This window comes from Triturus cristatus, chromosome 9 (genome assembly GCF_964204655.1).
Source record: "Triturus cristatus chromosome 9, aTriCri1.1, whole genome shotgun sequence".
Taxonomy (NCBI): domain Eukaryota; kingdom Metazoa; phylum Chordata; class Amphibia; order Caudata; family Salamandridae; genus Triturus; species Triturus cristatus.
In genome coordinates, this window is record NC_140592.1 from 343,970,886 (window position 1) to 343,989,365 (window position 18,480).

Genomic DNA, 18,480 nt, shown 5'->3' on the forward strand with positions numbered 1-18,480 from the left:
AGATCTAACAGTATCAGGGCGCTTGACTCTTTCTTGTCAGCCATCAGTCTGAGATCATCCAAGACTGAAAGCATGACCAGCTCCGTACTATGATTGGCTCTGAAGCCTGCCTGGCGGGCATGGAGAAGCTCATGTTTTTCCAAAAATGCGGAGATGGTCTTCAAAACGTGCTTCTCTGTGATCTTAGACAGGAAGGGCAGCTGAGAAATCGGTCTGTAGTTTTTTAATACGGTCCTATCTGCCCCTGGTTTTTACAAAAGAGGAGCAACTCTGGCCTCTTTCAGATTAGCAGGGACCCGGCCGGTCGCCAAGGAATTATTCAGAAGAGTGAGAATCTTGCTTTCCAGGTTTGGTTGAGCCATTCTGAAGATCTGTGGCGGGCATGGATCGCCGGGGGAGCCTGACTTGGTGCCGTTGGCCAGTAGTGTGAGGACCTATTTGTATACCTTTTTTAAATGCTAATAAAAAAATAAAAAGTATAGCTGAGGGAAACTGGTGAGAAGGATCCCTACAGGAGGTAGAGGTGTGGACAGTTCCAAGGCACTTAAGGTCAGATGTGTGTTTTTGATTTCTAGGAGAATGTTCGCTACCTTCTGAAGGAAGAATGCCTGCAGGACATTACAGTCAGTAGGAGCTGCTTCAAAGTTGGCATCCGACTTTTTGCAAAGTTCTTTTAAAATCGTAAAAGTCTCCTTTTGAATATTTGACGCTTCCTTAATTCGCTCTGCATAATACTCTGCTTTCCTTGATGTGATAGCCTTTTTGTAAAGTATGAGTAGAGCTTTAAACTTTACCAACTCGGTGGAATCATAAGTTTTCCGCCACCTTCTTTCCGCTTGCCGGGGGCTTTGCTTCCTTTCCCTCAGCTGTTCATTATTCCAGGGAGCCACCTTAGCTTTGTATCTAATTCTTTCTTTGCGTTCGGGAGCTATCTGGTCCATAGCAGCCTGTAAGGTATTAGTAAGAGATTCGCTTTCTAGATCAATATTACCTTCCCCCAACTTGAAGGAGGGTAGCCTATGAAGAGCATCCACCAAGTTCTCTACTTGAATTTTTTTCCAGCTCCGCACCTTCCTGCATTTGAGAGGAAGCTGTGGTAGCGGACTATCAATAGGCAACCAGCACGGGATCAATGAATGGTCCGACCAAGCACACGGCCGGATATCTGTAAGCCTATCCCGCGGGTCAGAGGACCAAACCAGGTCTAGGGTATGACCTTTGATGTGGGTTAGGCGATCCACCAATTGATGAAGTCCCATGCATAGCATGGCCACTTCAAGCTGTTTGGCCTGTGGTTCTCGAGGGGTAAGTTCCCAGTGGTGGTTAAAATCTCCAACCACCACGAGACCTTGATACCGTGTACTGAGATCCGACATAATCTCAGTAAAATGGTCACTAAACCCCGGAGTTGCCCCTGGGGGGCGATAGACCACCATTAGGAAGAGGCAGGAGGATTTGAAGAAGATTTGATACCGAGCAAATCCGTGTTTTCTATGTTCTCTGCTAGGATCTGGGTGGCTATAATCTTGGTTTTATAAAAGATCGACCCCCCCTCTCTCTCCTGTTGTCTTGCCTGTTGTGCCACAGGACCTCAAAGTCACCAGGAAGGGCGGCGATAATGTCCGGGGCAGAGGCCTCTCCCAGCCAGGTTTCCGTTAGTGCCAGTATATCAATATCCCCCTCCTGGAGAAGCATGAAAATCTCCAGATGGCGTTTTTGTAAAGATCTGGTATTCAAAACTGCTATTTTTAGACCCGGAGACTGTCCTGAGCCGATGTTATTTTGAGGTACTAGCCATGGTCCAGTATGTTTATCTGTCCCATGTAACCTCAAGATGTTCTCAGTTCTCAGTTTGGCTGTGACCTAGTGATCGAGTTTATGGTTAGCTTGTAGTTCGGAGATGGAGTATATCCTCCTAGAGCCAGGGGTTGTGGCCCCTGGCCCCGGACGGGTGCAGACGGGTGCAGACGGGCTTGCCTTGGGCGTGCCTTTGGCGCGCACGCGGTGCGCCCGCTGCGCGCGTCGGCTGCGCGTTTACTCCAGCGTCACAGATAAGGCCAACCCCTTCCGCCCAGCACCCAATCAGCTCTGCTGTGCAGCAGCTGCAAACCCAAAAACGCTATACCGCGTTTGAGAAGCGGAAGTCTGCTGCCCTTTGCAATTGGACTATTGTAGTAATTTTTTTTAAAAAGACAGAATGTATATAAAATGGCCGCAAGTGTAGCAAGTTAAAAGACAGCAATAGTATCAGCGAGGTAATCACACAAACAGATTCCCCCAAATGCAGAGCAAGGCTTTCCAATCCCCGCACCCAGTAATCACAACAATCACAATAGTAGAACGATATCAGTTACTCTATATCAAGATGAGGACCGCTCGAGCTCCATAGCGTGTCTCTCACTCTGTCCCACTCTGTCTCTGTTAATAATGCGAGACCTATTGCATTGCAAATGCTTGTTTTACTTACTTGCACCGAAGCATTTCTGCCGAAATGAAGTAGATAAGAAGCTCCGAACAATTAGACACAGCATCGGTTGGGTGACAATACGATTAGAGTATTTTGCATGTAATTTGCATCAAATATTCACAGATTTGTTCCAATACACGCATTTACTGTTACAGGGAGAGTACCCCCATTGTGTAATTGTGGGCAAAACGCTTAAACCCGGGATTACATCTCAGATCTCTAGAATCAAGGATCAGTAATTCGGCCACTAGGCTTGATCTAAAACTGGGTTAGAACCTGACTCCGACCCGGACAGGCCTATTGAGCACTCAGGCAGGGCCCGAAGGTCTGGTCTGACAGGCCAATGTGTGGGCCTTTTTTTTGACTGTCTGTGGGGCTGTTTTAAGGTCTCCGTTGATTTCCCGAATATTAGCAAAAATGTTTCTGCAACAAGCTCAAACTTAAAAACACCTAAATTGCAAACATGGGCCACTTTTTGGCATCTAATACACTAATAGGACCATTTATATTTTGGTGCCTTGGCCTATTTTCTGTCTTACTCCGACCCCGGATACAAATGGTTACTAACATCAGGGAGCCAGAGCTCTCTAGTACCACCCAAGGCAGTTTTAATGTCCTCTCTTCGTGCCAAACAAGAGCGCCAGCACACAACCTACCTGATGTTGAGCAGGGGTCTGGTTTTGTGAACCTGGACATCGCATATTGGACAATACTTGCTGGTCTCCAAATACCACACGATGCACGTTTTACAAACTGAAAGGAAAAAAACATAAACACTTGAAGTCCGGATAGTAAATTGGTCACTCTGTGCTCAAATAAATACAACACCCAAGCTAGTTCAGTGCCTCTCCTTGAAAGAGTTGCTGAAGAAATATTACATTAAAACAGCGTGGTGCATAACAGGAATCTTTTCCCAAAATAAGTATATGCCACCATTTACAGTGCAGATTACAGGAAGACACACACCATATGCTTGTTGCTGAGTCCGGTCCTGTTTTTATAACAGAGTCCCGGTTTTATGAAATGTGTGTGGAGCTCCACCACACATTCCATTTCGGCTCAGTTTGTACATGCAAGACTACCTAGGAGATAGTCGGAAAACCATGAGCTCCTGCAGTCGGCGTGCAGTACACTCAGGTGTAAGCAGCAGGTGTTGGTTATGTTCTACTTATAAAAGAGGAGGAGCTTGACCGACATAGGTAGTCATTGGTTGTGTGTGTGGGTCGCAGGGGCGCATGGCTTACCACCATAAACTCGTACAGGGGGTGTGGGAGCTCAGTGATGGTTGCTTTATTTATTAAAGGTGGGCGAGGCTAGCGATATCGACGGAGAGTACTCAACCAATAATGGACCTTATTACAATAAAGGTGGGATGCCCGCGGTGTCACAGGAATGTAGGCACTGGGTAAAGGTCGTTATGTAAATAAAGGCGGGGGAGGAAGGTCCCCCGCGGATGTACACAGTTAGCGACTGTTATTGCATTAAAGACAGAGGGCTGGGTACTCACAGGAATGAAGGCACTGACGTCTATGAAGTACCCGCCGCACAGCACGCACATTAGATGCGGATTCAGCTCCGTGATTTTGATCCTGGTGGTTGGATGCATGTTTGCTTCACAGACAGACCTGGAAAGTAAAACAATATAATTGGTCGTTATCATGGTTTCCGCGGACACCTGCCCCGACAAACGCTAGGTCCGCCTCTCATTCAGCACCCACTGAGGTAGGTGGAGAGTTGCTAAACACTACCACACAGCGGTCCTTTTGGGTTCAGTTTTACACCGGGATAATGCATGCGCACCCACCGGAGGTTACACTGAAGCCTTGACATACAGGAGAGTGCATGCAAACAACCTTTTCTACCCAGGAGTGTGACCAGTCGTGTGCGACGCCGGCAGCTCTCCGGACTCTGCGGAGCTTTGTTCCCCGCCATAAGCTTTTCCTCAATCAGAAGGTGGCCGCGGCGCTTCGTTCTTCGGTATGTTTTGTCATGGACACACACGAACCTATCTTATGTTTTTTAGGTGACGCTGCTCACGTTCGCTCGGCACCTAGATAGCCCACAGCCACGAAAAGCAGCACACGCCGGCTCGCTTGCAGAAACCTCTCTACCTCTGCACAAACAGCCGGGGCTCACACAATAACAGACACCTTTTCCAATATATCTCGGCGTACATTTATGGTTGCCTTCTGGTCCCTGAATGTTTACCACGCTGCCAATCGCCGACCCAAGCCGTGCACACAACACCAGGTAACACAAGCCGGAATGACAACAGAAGAGGAGTCTGCAGCCTGCACCTTCGAGGTGGCTGCTAAACACGCCCGCGAGTGGTGCGCACGCACGCCACAGTGAGCCATCTGATTTCCATTATCGCGCCCGTGTCTGGGCACGATAATTGAAACCACATGGCCGGCGGTGCGCGTAACAGACACCAATAGGCCATGGGCGGAGCAATGCGCCCGCCTTTGGCCTATTGCGTGCTCTGTTTGAAAAAAAACACGCAATCGAAGCCCAATAGCGGAAGCCAAGGAAAAGCATATGCACGAGCGTGTGCGATTCCTAGGGCGATTTTAAAACCCCGTACAAGAGGTCTCTCGCTGCGCAAGCAGTGCTACGCACTGCAACGCTATGCGCGAGACCTAAAAATTAAGTCAGCCCCTCCATTAGGGACTCCATGCTGTGAAAAATAAGCCGTGACCGCTGCATGGTTCGGCGCCGCTATAGCAACCGCATTAAGAAGAAAAGTACCAAAACAACAGTAGCGCACAAGCGGGTATATATAGAAAGAAGAACCTTTTCAAATTCAAGCTTGAAAAACCTGTAGACATCAAATATAGGAGGCTAAGCTCTCACACCACGGATGTCTCCGTAAACTGGTGAGAGGGTATTGTGGACAAGCACAAGCACTACTCAGGGGTCTCGTGAATAAGTACCAGACCAAACGTTGGTAGCGCCATGTTGTTGGGTTTCTGGACATACACAAAACTATGCGCATGAAAATGGGACCTCTGTGTATATGGCCTAATTTTCCCACCACCTTAGTGCCCACGAACCCTGGACTGACTAGCTATAGTGTCTCACTCGCTCTCCTACACACTCAAGAAGAAGCAAATGATTAGACACCTCAGAACACAACACTCCCGGATCTCTCAGGAACATGGTAACAAGACACACCTTTTCGCTCACACTCTCGTACCTGTCCACTATAAGAACTTATTGAAACACGAAGATAGTTTAAAATATTTATTTTAACTATTGTGCTCTAAAACGCAGTATTCGAGCCACAACCAGCAGCAAAATGCATAAAATCAATACAGTTAGCATTGCAGCAAGGACCCGCAACCCACCCACACCCGCCAAGCCAAGCACCTACAGCTACCACCTGAAGTGCATCCTGCTCAACACCCGCTCCGTCCACAGACACGCCGTGGAACTATGGAACCTGCTCGACACCACATCCCCGGACGTCGCCTTCCTCACGGAGACCTGGATGAACGCCTCCTCATCACCCGACATCGCCATTGCCATCCCGGACGGCTACAAGATCATCCGGAGGGACCGCGCCAACCAGACTGGAGGAGGCATCGCCATCGTCCACAAAAACACCATCCGCATCTCGTCTAACTCCGAAGACACCCTCACAGCCGCCGAACATCTTCACTTCCAGATACACACCGACCCCAAGACCACACTCAGAGGCACCCTCATCTACAGACCCCCAGGACCCCGCACACAATTCAGCGAAGACATCGCAGACTTCATCAGCTCACACGCCCTCCCCTCCGCCGACTACATCCTCCTAGGGGATCTCAACTTCCACCTGGAGAACAACAACACCACCACCACCCTACTGGACATCCTCGCTATCCTCGGACTCAAGCAACTGGTGAACACCCCCACCCACTACGCCGGACACACGCTTGACCCAGTCTTCACTTCCAGCAAGCACATCTCCTTCAGCCACTCAACCGGACTTCAGTGGACAGACCACAGCTGCGTCCACTTCAGTTTCAGAAAGAACACAACTCACCACCTCCCGCAACAGGTTCCCCGCAGGAACTGGAACAAGATCACCACCGACCAGCTCACCGCGTCACTGAACCAAAACCCTCCCGCCAGATCAACGGACCCCAACCAAACAGCCCACAACCTCGCACAATGGATCACCAACTGCGCCGACGACCTGGCACCCCTGAAAACCCATCACAGCAGGCCCGGAAGCAAGAAAGCCCCGTGGTTCAACGACGACCTCAAGAACTCCAAGAAGAACTGCCGCACCCTCGAGAAAGCCTGGCGAAAGAACCCGACCACAGACAACATTACCGCCCTCAAGCACGCCACCCGCAAACACCACCAGCTGATCCACACCACCAAGAAGACAGCACTCAAGGAACGATTAGACAACAACGCACACAACAGCAAGGAGCTCTTCAGCATCGTCAAAGAGCTCTCCAACCCCAGCGCCGGAAACAACGACATCACTCCATCACAAGACCTCTGAGACTCACTCGCCACGTTCTTCCACAACAAGATCGCAGACATACACAACAGCTTCGGCGAACAGACCACGCACCCAACCACAGAACCAACGTCCCCCACCACCACCCTCCGCAACTGGACCCCAGTCAACACCGAAGACACCATCCGGACGATGAACACCATCCACTCCGGATCACCAACCGACCCATGCCCTCACCACGTCTTCAACAAGGCCGACTCCGTCATCGCACCCCAACTCCGGGACATCATCAACTGCTCCTTCAACACCGCCACCTTCCCGGAGAGCTGGAAGCACGCCGAACTCAGCGCCCTCCTGAAGAATCCATCGGCAGACCCCACCGACCTCAAGAACTACCGCCCCATCTTGCTGCTCCCGTTTCCTGCCAAAGTCATCGAGAAGACCGTCAACAGACAGCTGGCTGCCTTCCTTGAGACGAACGGATCCCTCGACCACTCACAGTCCGGCTTCCGAGCCAATCACAGCACCGAGACCGCCCTCATCGCAGCCACGGACGACATCCGAACCCTGCTCGACAACTGGGAAACAGCGGCCCTCATCCTCCTGGACCTCTCCGCAGCGTTCGATACTGTCTGCCACCGCACCCTGGTTCAACGCCTCAGCAACGTCGGAATCCAAGAAAAGGCACTGGAGTGGATCATCTCGTTCCTCACCGGAAGAACCCAGAGAGTCCACCTCCCCCCGTTCAGATCGGAGGACACCGAAGTCATCTGCGGCGTACCACAAGGTTCATCACTCAGCCCCACCCTCTTCAACGTGTACATGAGCCCCCTCGCAGCCATCGCACGCCAACACAGCCTCAACATCATCTCCTACGCCGACAACACCCAGCTGATCCTCTCCCTCACCAACGACCCCGCCACCGCCAGAACTAACCTTCACGAAGGGATGAAAGAAGTAGCCGAGTGGATGAAGAACAGCCGCCTGAAACTGAACTCAGACAAGACGGAAGTCCTCATCCTTGGATCAACACCATCAGCCTGGGACGACTCCTGGTGGCCCCCGGCCCTAGGCAGCGCACCCAAACCAACGGACCACGCGCGCAACCTGGGCTTCATCCTGGACTCCTCCCTGTCGATGACCAGACAAGTCAACGCCGTCTCGTCTTCATGCTACAACATCCTACGCATGCTCCGAAAGATCTTCAGATGGATCCCCACCGAAACCAGGAAGACGGTCACCCAGGCACTTGTCACCAGCCGACTAGACTACGGAAACACCCTCTACACCGGAACCACAGCCAAACTGCAGAAAAGACTCCAACGCATCCAGAACGCCTCCGCACAACTCATCCTGGACACCCACTGCCACAGCCACATATCCGGACACCTGAGAGACCTGCACTGGCTCCCCATCAGCAAAAGAATCACGTTCCGCCTCCTCACCCACGCACACAAAGCCCTCCATGACCTAGGCCCCAGGTACCTCAACAACCGCCTGACCTTCTACACTCCCACCCGCCAACTACGATCGACCAACCACGCCCTCGCCGCCGTTCCACGCATCTGAAGAGCCACCATGGGAGGAAGATCCTTCTCCTACCTGGCAGCCAAGACCTGGAATTCCCTCCCCATCCACCTCAAACTCACCCAAGACCACCTCTCCTTCAGGAAGCAACTCAAGACCTGGCTGTTCGAGCAGTAGCGGGACCCCCCCCCCCCCCCCCTTTCCAGCGCCTTGAGACCCTCCGGGTGAGTAGCGCGCTATACAAATTTCTTGATTGATTGATTGATTGATTATATCATAACAGGAGATGTCATCATATAAAGACAGTGGATAAAGGACTATAAGGCCTAACCACCCTCCCCTTGGCAAGAAGAAGTATTATTATATAATAGAAGATCTCTGGGCTTTGTCAGCAGACCCCATACCTTAGTTCCTAGATGGTATATCTACATCATGGGAACAGCATTGGCTCTTCTCCCTGGAAAGGTCCCTCTCAAAGTGTGTGTTACCTAAACATGCATTCCCATAATATCAAAGCACGAGTCTCCGGCACCAGCTGTGTTAGCATATTTTGTCTAGGTGCTAGGACTGACCAGAACAGATTAACAAGGGCCATTGTTTATCGGTACAAAAGGGGGTGGTGATGGACAGAGCATCAGAACCAATCAAACACTCACACCCAGTCCACAGATCTGGGTTTGATCCATCACCGTTCTTTAGCCCACTCTGCCACCCCAGTTCAGACATGGCCATATGCAAATCAGTCTGACCCTGTGCCTTTCTCACAGTGTTCAGACTAAACTCCAGGCTTAAGCAGAGAATGAACGAAGCAGACTGTTCTCATGTGAAAGGCATAAACTTGCAAAATAAAGCCATGTAGTAACGTGTGTAAAAGCAGCATCATGGCTGCTGGGCTCGTGCTAACTTAGCGATGTCGACAATGTCCCTATCGGCCACGTGACATCTTCTTAGACCTTACTCTGTCCTGAATGATAGCTGTTAGTCTCAGACTTATTCTTTCTAAAACAGAGTTCATTCTCATTAATTATGACGCTTGCCAATCTCAAATCAGAGTGTGGCTTTATAAAATGCAATTGGTTACTACTGCTCTACTATTGCCAAATGCATTCGATTACACATTGTCTTCCTGTCTTGTTTACTTCGACACTAAAGGAGCGGCATTGGCTCCCCCTCCTGGGTCAATTCTCTTTGTATTGTTTACAAGGTCCTCCTTCCCAGCCAAGTGGACTGCTTAGCTGAAAACCCATACACACGAGATGCAGCTGCACTGTGGTCAGGCCAATCCTGATGAAACAGGAAATTCCTAAGGCAAACACAGCACTGAGAAGACCAGCCTTATTCTACAATTTCTTCATCCGAAATAAATTGCCGGTTAATCTCAAACTGTTCCTCACACCACCTGACTGTAAATGTATCTCCTATTCTCCCAATACCTCTTATTAATCCTTTCAAACTTCCCCTGAACATCGCTGGTCATGGTGTTCCTCTCCCTGCCATTCTCATCATAGCCTTCTGTTCCATTTGTATTAATCTTTTGTCCATACTTATCTTTCTTTACACTTCTTTGTGAAAGCGTATCCGTGATTCTGTAAACGTATGCTGCTACAGAATGTCAAAAAAGCGGCTCCCCTGCCCAATCTGCAATAATTGATGGCTATATTAACAACGACAATAAAATTATGTAATAATTAAACTACATTTTGCCCTAGAAAAAGAGTAAAGAAAAAAGTGCATGACATATTTGCCTCTGAAATTGAGCATTGTGTTATGTAAAATCACTTTGCCTCCTTTCTCCAGCTCTAAACACTTTTTCAATCATGTCTTAAGCTATCTCTTCCTTTTCTTCCATTGAAGAGCTGGCTGCCTTGGAGTGAATCTTATTGGTGCAAATCGGGTAGTGGTATTTGATGCCTCCTGGAATCCATGTCACGATGCACAAGCAGTCTGCCGTGTTTACCGATATGGCCAGAAGAAGCCCTGCCACATCTACCGCCTTGTGTCTGATTATACTCTGGAAAAGAAGATCTATGACCGGCAGATCACCAAGCAGGGCATGTCAGGTATGTTTTTTTTGTTTGATTGCTAGGTAGATGTGTGCTCTGCTTGAATGAACAAGAGTAAGGCATAGGCCACTGTGCATTTAAAGATGAAGCTGGATTCTTACCGGTTCTAAAGGAGCACTGGTACATTAATATGCCATTGTTTATAAAATATTATTGTACTTTGGTTGTTCAATAACAATTTTAAAAAAATCCTACTCTTCTATAGTGAACACCTTCTCCCAGTCAAATGTGTCTCACTCCTCTTTTCATCTGGGCATCTTCTTACTCCACTATCCCACCTGTCATTGTACCAACAAAAACCAAGTCCAATACCTGCTTCATCCAACACCAAATGAAGCATATTGTCAGACAGCACTTCACAACATAACTTAGTACGAAAACAAAAACGTTCACTGAACTGTGAATGCAAGAACAATCTTATTTCACCAGAAAATCGCCAAATCCAGTCATCATCTATTTGACAACAAGCATTGAAAATGCAATAGGTCTCGGTCTCATTTAAGTTAAAGCAATTCTGTTTGTAATTAGGTGGCTTTTTAGCTTTGCTTTTATTAGTGTTTTTCAAACTGTCATGTACATAGCATGCATATGTATGCATATATGTATACGTATGCATGCATTTATATTTTTATTTATATAGATATGCAGATGTGTATATATATGTTTATATATGTATGTATATAAATATACACATACATATATATAAATGCATATGCAGGCATATATATGTGCATATGTGTGCGCGTAGAGAGGTAGCGAGCAGTAGAGAGTGAGCAGTAGAGAGTGAGTAGTAGAGAGTGAGTAGTAGAAAGCGAGTAGTAGAAAGTGAGTAGAAAGTAGTAGAAAGTGAGTAGAGGGTGAGTAGTAGAGGGTGAGTAGTAGGGCATAGTAGAGAGTGCGCAGTAGAGTAGTTGAGCGTGAGTAGTAGTAGAGTGAGTAGTAGAGAGTGAGTAATAGAGAGTATTAGTGAGTAGTAGAGAGTGAGTAGAAGAGTGAGGAGTGGAGTAGAGAGTAGTAGAGAGTGAGTAGTAGAGAGTGAGGAGTAGAGAGTGAGTAGTAGAGAGAGTGTGAGCAGTAGAGAGAGTAGAGTGTGAGCAGTAGAGTGTGAGCAGTAGAGTGTGAGCAGTAGAGTGTGAGCGCAGTAGAGTGTGAGCGCAGTAGAGTGTGAGCGCAGTAGAGTGTGAGCGCAGTAGAGTGTGAGCGCAGTAGAGTGTGAGCGCAGTAGAGTGTGAGCGCAGTAGAGTGTGAGCGCAGTAGAGTGTGAGCGCAGTAGAGTGTGAGCGCAGTAGAGTGTGAGCGCAGTAGAGTGTGAGCGCAGTAGAGTGTGAGCGCAGTAGAGTGTGAGCGCAGTAGAGTGTGAGCGCAGTAGAGTGTGAGCGCAGTAGAGTGTGAGCGCAGTAGAGTGTGAGCGCAGTAGAGTGTGAGCGCAGTAGAGTGTGAGCGCAGTAGAGTGTGAGCGCAGTAGAGTGTGAGCGCAGTAGAGTGTGAGCGCAGTAGAGTGTGAGCGCAGTAGAGTGTGAGCGCAGTAGAGTGTGAGCGCAGTAGAGTGTGAGCGCAGTAGAGTGTGAGCGCAGTAGAGTGTGAGCGCAGTAGAGTGTGAGCGCAGTAGAGTGTGAGCGCAGTAGAGTGTGAGCGCAGTAGAGTGTGAGCGCAGTAGAGTGTGAGCGCAGTAGAGTGTGAGCGCAGTAGAGTGTGAGCGCAGTAGAGTGTGAGCGCAGTAGAGTGTGAGCGCAGTAGAGTGTGAGCGCAGTAGAGTGTGAGCGCAGTAGAGTGTGAGCGCAGTAGAGTGTGAGCGCAGTAGAGTGTGAGCGCAGTAGAGTGTGAGCGCAGTAGAGTGTGAGCGCAGTAGAGTGTGAGCGCAGTAGAGTGTGAGCGCAGTAGAGTGTGAGCGCAGTAGAGTGTGAGCGCAGTAGAGTGTGAGCGCAGTAGAGTGCGAGCGCAGTAGGGTGCGAGCGCAGTAGGGTGCGAGCGCAGCAGAGTGGGTGCGAGCGCAGCAGAGTGGGTGCGAGCGCAGCAGAGTGGGTGCGAGCGCAGCAGAGTGGGTGCGAGCGCAGCAGAGTGGGTGCGAGATAGAGAGAGACAGGCTCTGAAGATTAAACCACGCCTCTGTCTGAGCGGAAGTGAAAGCACAGCGAGGCCAAAAAAGGTAGGGGCGGGGCTGCTTAATGGATCGGGGAGGAGATGGGGGGGGGCTATTCTTTCACTGAGCACACTGTGCCTTGGCTGTGGTTTAAATGGCGCTACTCGGGAGTAAACACACAAAAAAATTAAACATTGGCATAGCCAATAGGTCTCGCCTTTGGGACCTTATAAGTGTTTAGCCATGCAACAGTTAATGTTGTTGCAGTAAGGATATTGTGCTGCATAACTAAATACTTATAAGGTCCCAAAGGCGAGACCTATTGGCTATGCCAATGCTTGTTTTTCCTGTGCAGTGATTGTGGTTGCAATTTTATAACAGGAGTAATCTTTTTCCACATGAACCTAAAATCGAGATATATTTCACATTGATTAAGTTGTTTAAAATAGCAACTCGTAATTTAAAGGCGTCCTGCACATTATTTAAACTTCACATTGAAAGCATTAACAATTGTTGTGCCTGTGATGCTGTGATTTGATACTACACGAACTCCCTGGTATGAATCGAAATTCCAGGTAAAGATGGCTACAAAAGTCTTTATGAACGGGTTACAGAGGCAGACCTAGAACGCTAACTTAAAAATTCAGAATAGAAAATAGCGAACGACAAGCACCCGGAAAATCAGCTCTAGAAAGAAGGTTGATCTATTTTGAAAGTAAAATTTATAAACAAAAAGAGTTCTTTTTTAAGCTGCCACCTATTGCAGAAGAGTCCGCAAAACATACTGTTCTATCTTTTAGTTATTTTATTTTTGTGACTTTATATAGCGTAGATTGCCCCAAAGGCACCAGAGCAATTCACAAGACCGAGCAGAAAGTACATAGTTGCCATGCTTTCACATTCCATATGTGTGCACTGCATTTCCATGGTTTCAGTGTTTAGGTAAAAGTGACATTCTGCTACCAAATTTGACACTTTTAGGGGGGGGAGAGAAGAAGGAGAGACAGCGAGAGAGAGAGAGAATTGCTGCGTGCGCAGTCTGCTCATTTTCAAAGGTTTGTGACATATTTAAAGCTGCCTTCCAAGTGTCCCCGATTTTAAATCTTACCCCCATTATATTTTTATTTAAATACTGTATGTACACTACAGTAGAACATGAATGAAAAAAGATATAGGGCGAGAAGGTGGGGAAATCCATCACGGAGAGGGCCTTGGATGGGGAAAAGCTAATCGGACAATAGCTGATCGAGCTGCAGTCACTTGGGGGGGTGGGGGAGGGTTGTTAGAGTAGACTGCGGCTAAACTAACTAGTAAACTAAAAGCGCAAAAAAAAAGAGGCACCAACGAGTGTATTTATAAAATAAGAGTAGAAACCACAGAAAGAACCGAACTGCACCAATTGTGTGCGAAAGAATGAGTGGAATTTTATAAGAAACCATGGATAAAGTAAAAATTACATGGAATAAGGCAGACATCAACGAAGAGAGCAAGGCATTTACAAAAATATAGAACAGGTTAAACTGCTACTTAGTGAAGGGTGGGGGGAGGAAAATGTGAAATAGAACAGGCGGAAACTTGAAATAAACCGCGTAAAAATACAATTAAAATAAAAGTAATAAGCATGACGATAACCACATGGTAATGAAAATGGGTGGAAGCGACAGACAATGGGTATGAAAAGGAAGTGTTAAATATGGAAACAAACTCGCAAAAGTATGATTAAAAGGCACAAAAAAGCTTTGTGTGCATGGAACGAGTCAATAAGCAAGTGGCAAGGGATCTGGGTGGAGGGGAGTAGAATGACAAAGACGGCCGTTAAATGCGGGGGCGGGCACAGAGCAACAAAATACTCAGAGGGATGCAGCTAACCAGGGGAAAGGAAACAAGAGGAGCAGAAATGGCTAAGAAAAGAAGCAGCATGGGAAATGGCTACGGTGAATCCAACCTTTGTAAATAATTGAAGCAAGGAAGAAAATGGGCAAGACCACGCATCATGGACACTTAATAAACGAGGAGTGGACAAAATGTGGACGCGAGTGTTGCGCGCACGATGGGAAAAGTGAAAGTAGGCTTCGTGCGCAAAAGTGAAAGGGATCGCGGCTGTACATTTTGCAAAGCTGCTGGCTGCGCGCGTGCACGCTCGCGTGAACGCAAGCTTGTCGCCAGCCAGCAGCACTTTGAAAACTCACCTACTAAATGTCTCTCCGAGCAGCGCATGCGCGCTGACTCAGCGAGACCTAAAAACCGGGAGGAAGAGGGAGTAAAGACAACACAGACAACCGGAAGGGCGGGAGTAAAGACAACACGGAAAACGCGAGGGGTAGAGGGGTACAGGAGTAAAGACAACACAAACAACAGGAGGGGGCGGGAAGAAATTGAACAGGGACAATGGGAGGTGGGGGTCTGGAAAGGCAACACAAACTACCACGGGGAGAGTGCCGGAGCAAAGTGAACACGGATAACGGGAGGGAGCAAAGTAAACTGGTACAGATAGCGCAACAGGAAAGTTACAATGCAAGCTGAGGCATGATGCAATTTAGCTGTGACCCGGAAGCATGTTAAAGGTCCAGCCAGGTGGTGAAGTCAACAATCCAGTGACATCTCGCAAACTATTTTCTCTTAAAGCTCAGTGCGCCCCTCTGAAGCAAGACGCCCTGTGCCGGGGCCCAGCTTGCACATGGGCAGACACGGCTCTTGTGTCACACTTGACATGGAACCCTTGCCAGCGGTTGAGGGGTGCATTCCTGCTCAGGCCGAGACCTAAAAATCCCCTTGAGGGTGAGGACAGAAATGGAGACCCCTACCCGCTTAAAGCCCTAGGTGCAGGTTGTAAAAAGTGCAAGCAGCAGCTCTAAAATAAAAGAGCGGAAGTGAAAGCACAGCGGGGCCAAAAAAGGGAGGGGAGGGCTGCTTAATGGATCATGGAGGAGATGGGAGGGGGGGGGGGGGCTATTCTTTCACTGAGCATAACTGAAGAGCGAGAGTTATTTTCTGTAACCTTTGGTAAGTGGTGGTGCTGCCTGTACACAATATAATTGCACCTTTGCTGAGCGGCGCTCACAGAGCATTTAACATGCACGTGTGTTGGTAAAGTTTTGCAGCCCCTTACCTCTGTTGGCGTCCTGGCGACTTCAAGCTGGGCTGGAGGGGAAAGGAGCTCGCGAGGCAACGGAGCACCTCTAAACCCACCAGAGAGACAGGTGCTTTGCGTACACCTGTTTCCGTAAGCCGCCTGCGTCCTCCCACGGCACCGGGTGCTTCGGAGATTGAGTCCCTGCCACTGCCCCTTGTATGAGCACCAGTAGCCCCCCACCTGAGCCCCAGCACTAAAAAAACAAGCATCGCGGCACCAACGCTTTAATTTTAATGTTAAAAGTAAAGCGCGGGTGCCTTGATTATACCCAAAGTAAAGAAAAACAAGGGCCTGTCCAAGACTAGGTTCGTGATTTAGCGGAAAGCTCGGAGGACACAGACAGCAAAAGAATCAATCCAGTAGCAGTTTATAGGACGCCGATCTCCCGACAGTAAACACAAACACAGGATATCCTGGCCTGGGCAGCAGCCGGCTCCTGTCATGAGCTCGGGTGGGTGGGCGAGCGCCTTTCATTTGCCGTTGGAAGATGAGTAACAAACAGGAAGGGCCCAACAACAACAATGGGTTAACTAGTATATTCGCTCGTTAATGACTGTCCCATTTTCTGATTCACACGCCTCCTTTCCCTATCTGAACTGAAGCCTCTGGAGTCCGGTGTCCAGTACTGAGAACCCTATTTTCTGCCTCCAGAAGTGCACCGTCGCAGGGTGCACTTCCGCTGCAGGCGCATCTTCAGCCTGCCGTACTTGTAGTGCCTCAGTGTTATCCACGACTTCTGTTCTAAATCGCTTCCTTTTCAGTCTTAACTAGTCCCCATTCGCGTACGCAGATAACCATCGCCCCCGTATTCTCACACACACAGTCATGCAGTGGTGCTGAGTAATTCAACAAAAATGCGCCATGATTCATTGCTGCGCGTTCATTAGTCCATATATCACATATCTTCAGTGCGCTTAATTCTTGGCAGTAAAGGTGCTCCTACCTCATCTTCAGCTGGAAAATTAGCAAGCCTTCAATAGAGGTTCTTTTTCTGAAATCTGCATTTCTTTTGTATTGCCAAATAATTGTCGTCTTACTTGAAAAGGAATCTTAATGTCTCTTATTTTCACTATTTCACACGGCCCGCCATACATGCAGCAATCAGAAGTACAGCATCGCACTGCTCTGGAGGTGGTTAAAAACAAGTCTGTAAGCGCTCGCCAGGCAGCCGCGGTTGACGTAGACTTTTCTCTTTTTTTGCCGCCCCACTTGGATGGCCTGCTTTCCTTCTGAAGTAAAAGGTTTCTTATCTTTATGGGGCCATGTGTTTGGCCCCGTAAAGATAAGAAACCTTTTACTTCAGAAGGAAAGCAGGCGAGGCCGTCTAATTGGGACGGCAGAAAAAGCCTTAAGTAAACATCACAAAATGCTCGGTTTAAAGCATATGAGCTGCAGATTACACACTTTTGCATAGATCGCCATCTGGTGTTCGGCCCGGATGTTTGCAGTTTGTTTTTCCTCTTGGAAAGTCTTTGGAAGTCACAAGGTCGGTGACTCCTCCCTTGGTTCGTATTGGGCATGGGCTTCGGCTCCATCCTCAGATTGTTTTTTTCCGCCATCGGGCTCAGATGTAATACTTCGCGCTCCGGTTCCGAACATTCCAGTTCGACGATCGAAGCGGAATCCTCGCTCTTCGCGGTATTGTTCAGATCCTGATCTCCTCAATCACCTTCTTCTTCTACACACCTTCGATTCCAGTCATCGACGGCGGCCTTCGGGCCTATCCAAGCTACGGTCCCGGCTGATGGAAAGAACTCCATTCAAGAAGTGCCCTCGATGTGGGTCCAAATTCCCCCACACCGATCTTCATGAGGTGTGCAACCTCTGCTGTCCCCTGAACACGAGGCTGTCCCGCCTGCAAGTCTTTCAGATCCAAAAAGACTATTCGAGATCGAAGGGCCAGACGAAAAATGGCGCACTCCTTGACTTCCGTTCTAGTCGACATCTTGGGGGACGACGTCGAAGCTCCGGGACAGCAGCATACCGAAGAGGACCTAGTCAGTGCTTCCGAAGCCGACGACTCGGATGTGGAGGACATCACCCCGGCGCAGAGGGTCGTGAGTAAAATACCCCCTCCCACACCGACACCCAAAAAGGCTTCGATCACGCCTTCGCCTCCGGGCCTAGGCAAGACCAAAGACACTGCTTCGAACACCCCACCTTCGGGCCCGGTGAAAAAGCCTAATAAGCCTTCCGGCGGCTCGGGCTCGAGCCAGCCTGCCAGCGGTGCCGATAAACACACTTCGGCACCGAAGAAGAGATTGGCCTCTACCTCGACACCGAGCTCCGCACCAAAGCCCTCGGTGTCGAAACCCAGCCTCTCGGTGCTGACCAAACATCATAAGGCCCTCTGCACCGACACTCCCGCGCCGAAGCCTGTCTCGGCGCCGACCAAAAAATCGGAGGTTCCAAAAAAGCACGGCACAGACAAGCCTAAAAAGCCACCGGCCCCGAAAACTTCGGCGCCGACCGAACAGCCAGTGTCGCAAGAACTATTTACACTGGATCCTTTGCAAAAGACACTTACCAAGGATCCAAAAACTGGACATTTGGCACTGTCTTCTAAAAAGAGACATTTGGACAAACCAGCTCCACCTCCAAAGAGGAAAGACTGTGCTACCTCCCCTTTCAGAGTGCCTTCCCCACCTCCTCCACCTCCTCCACCCTCGCCACCTCCGCCCCCACCGCCTCTCCACCCCTGCCTCATCGCTCTCCGACCCCGTCTCCAGACCTTGATGATCAGGGGGACCC

General features: G+C 49.1%; 1 protein-coding gene across 2 annotated transcripts in view; it reads left to right on the forward strand.

Annotated features, from left to right (window-relative positions):
* The window catches only part of RAD54L2 (RAD54 like 2), a 682,650-nt gene that overhangs the window by 514,177 nt on the left and 149,993 nt on the right, over positions 1–18,480 (forward strand). For both annotated transcript variants that reach the window (XM_085625105.1, XM_085625106.1), the window contains exon 16: positions 10,308–10,513. In XM_085625105.1, the coding sequence (XP_085481231.1) occupies positions 10,308–10,513 (206 nt within the window). The remainder of the gene's footprint in view (positions 1–10,307; positions 10,514–18,480) is intronic.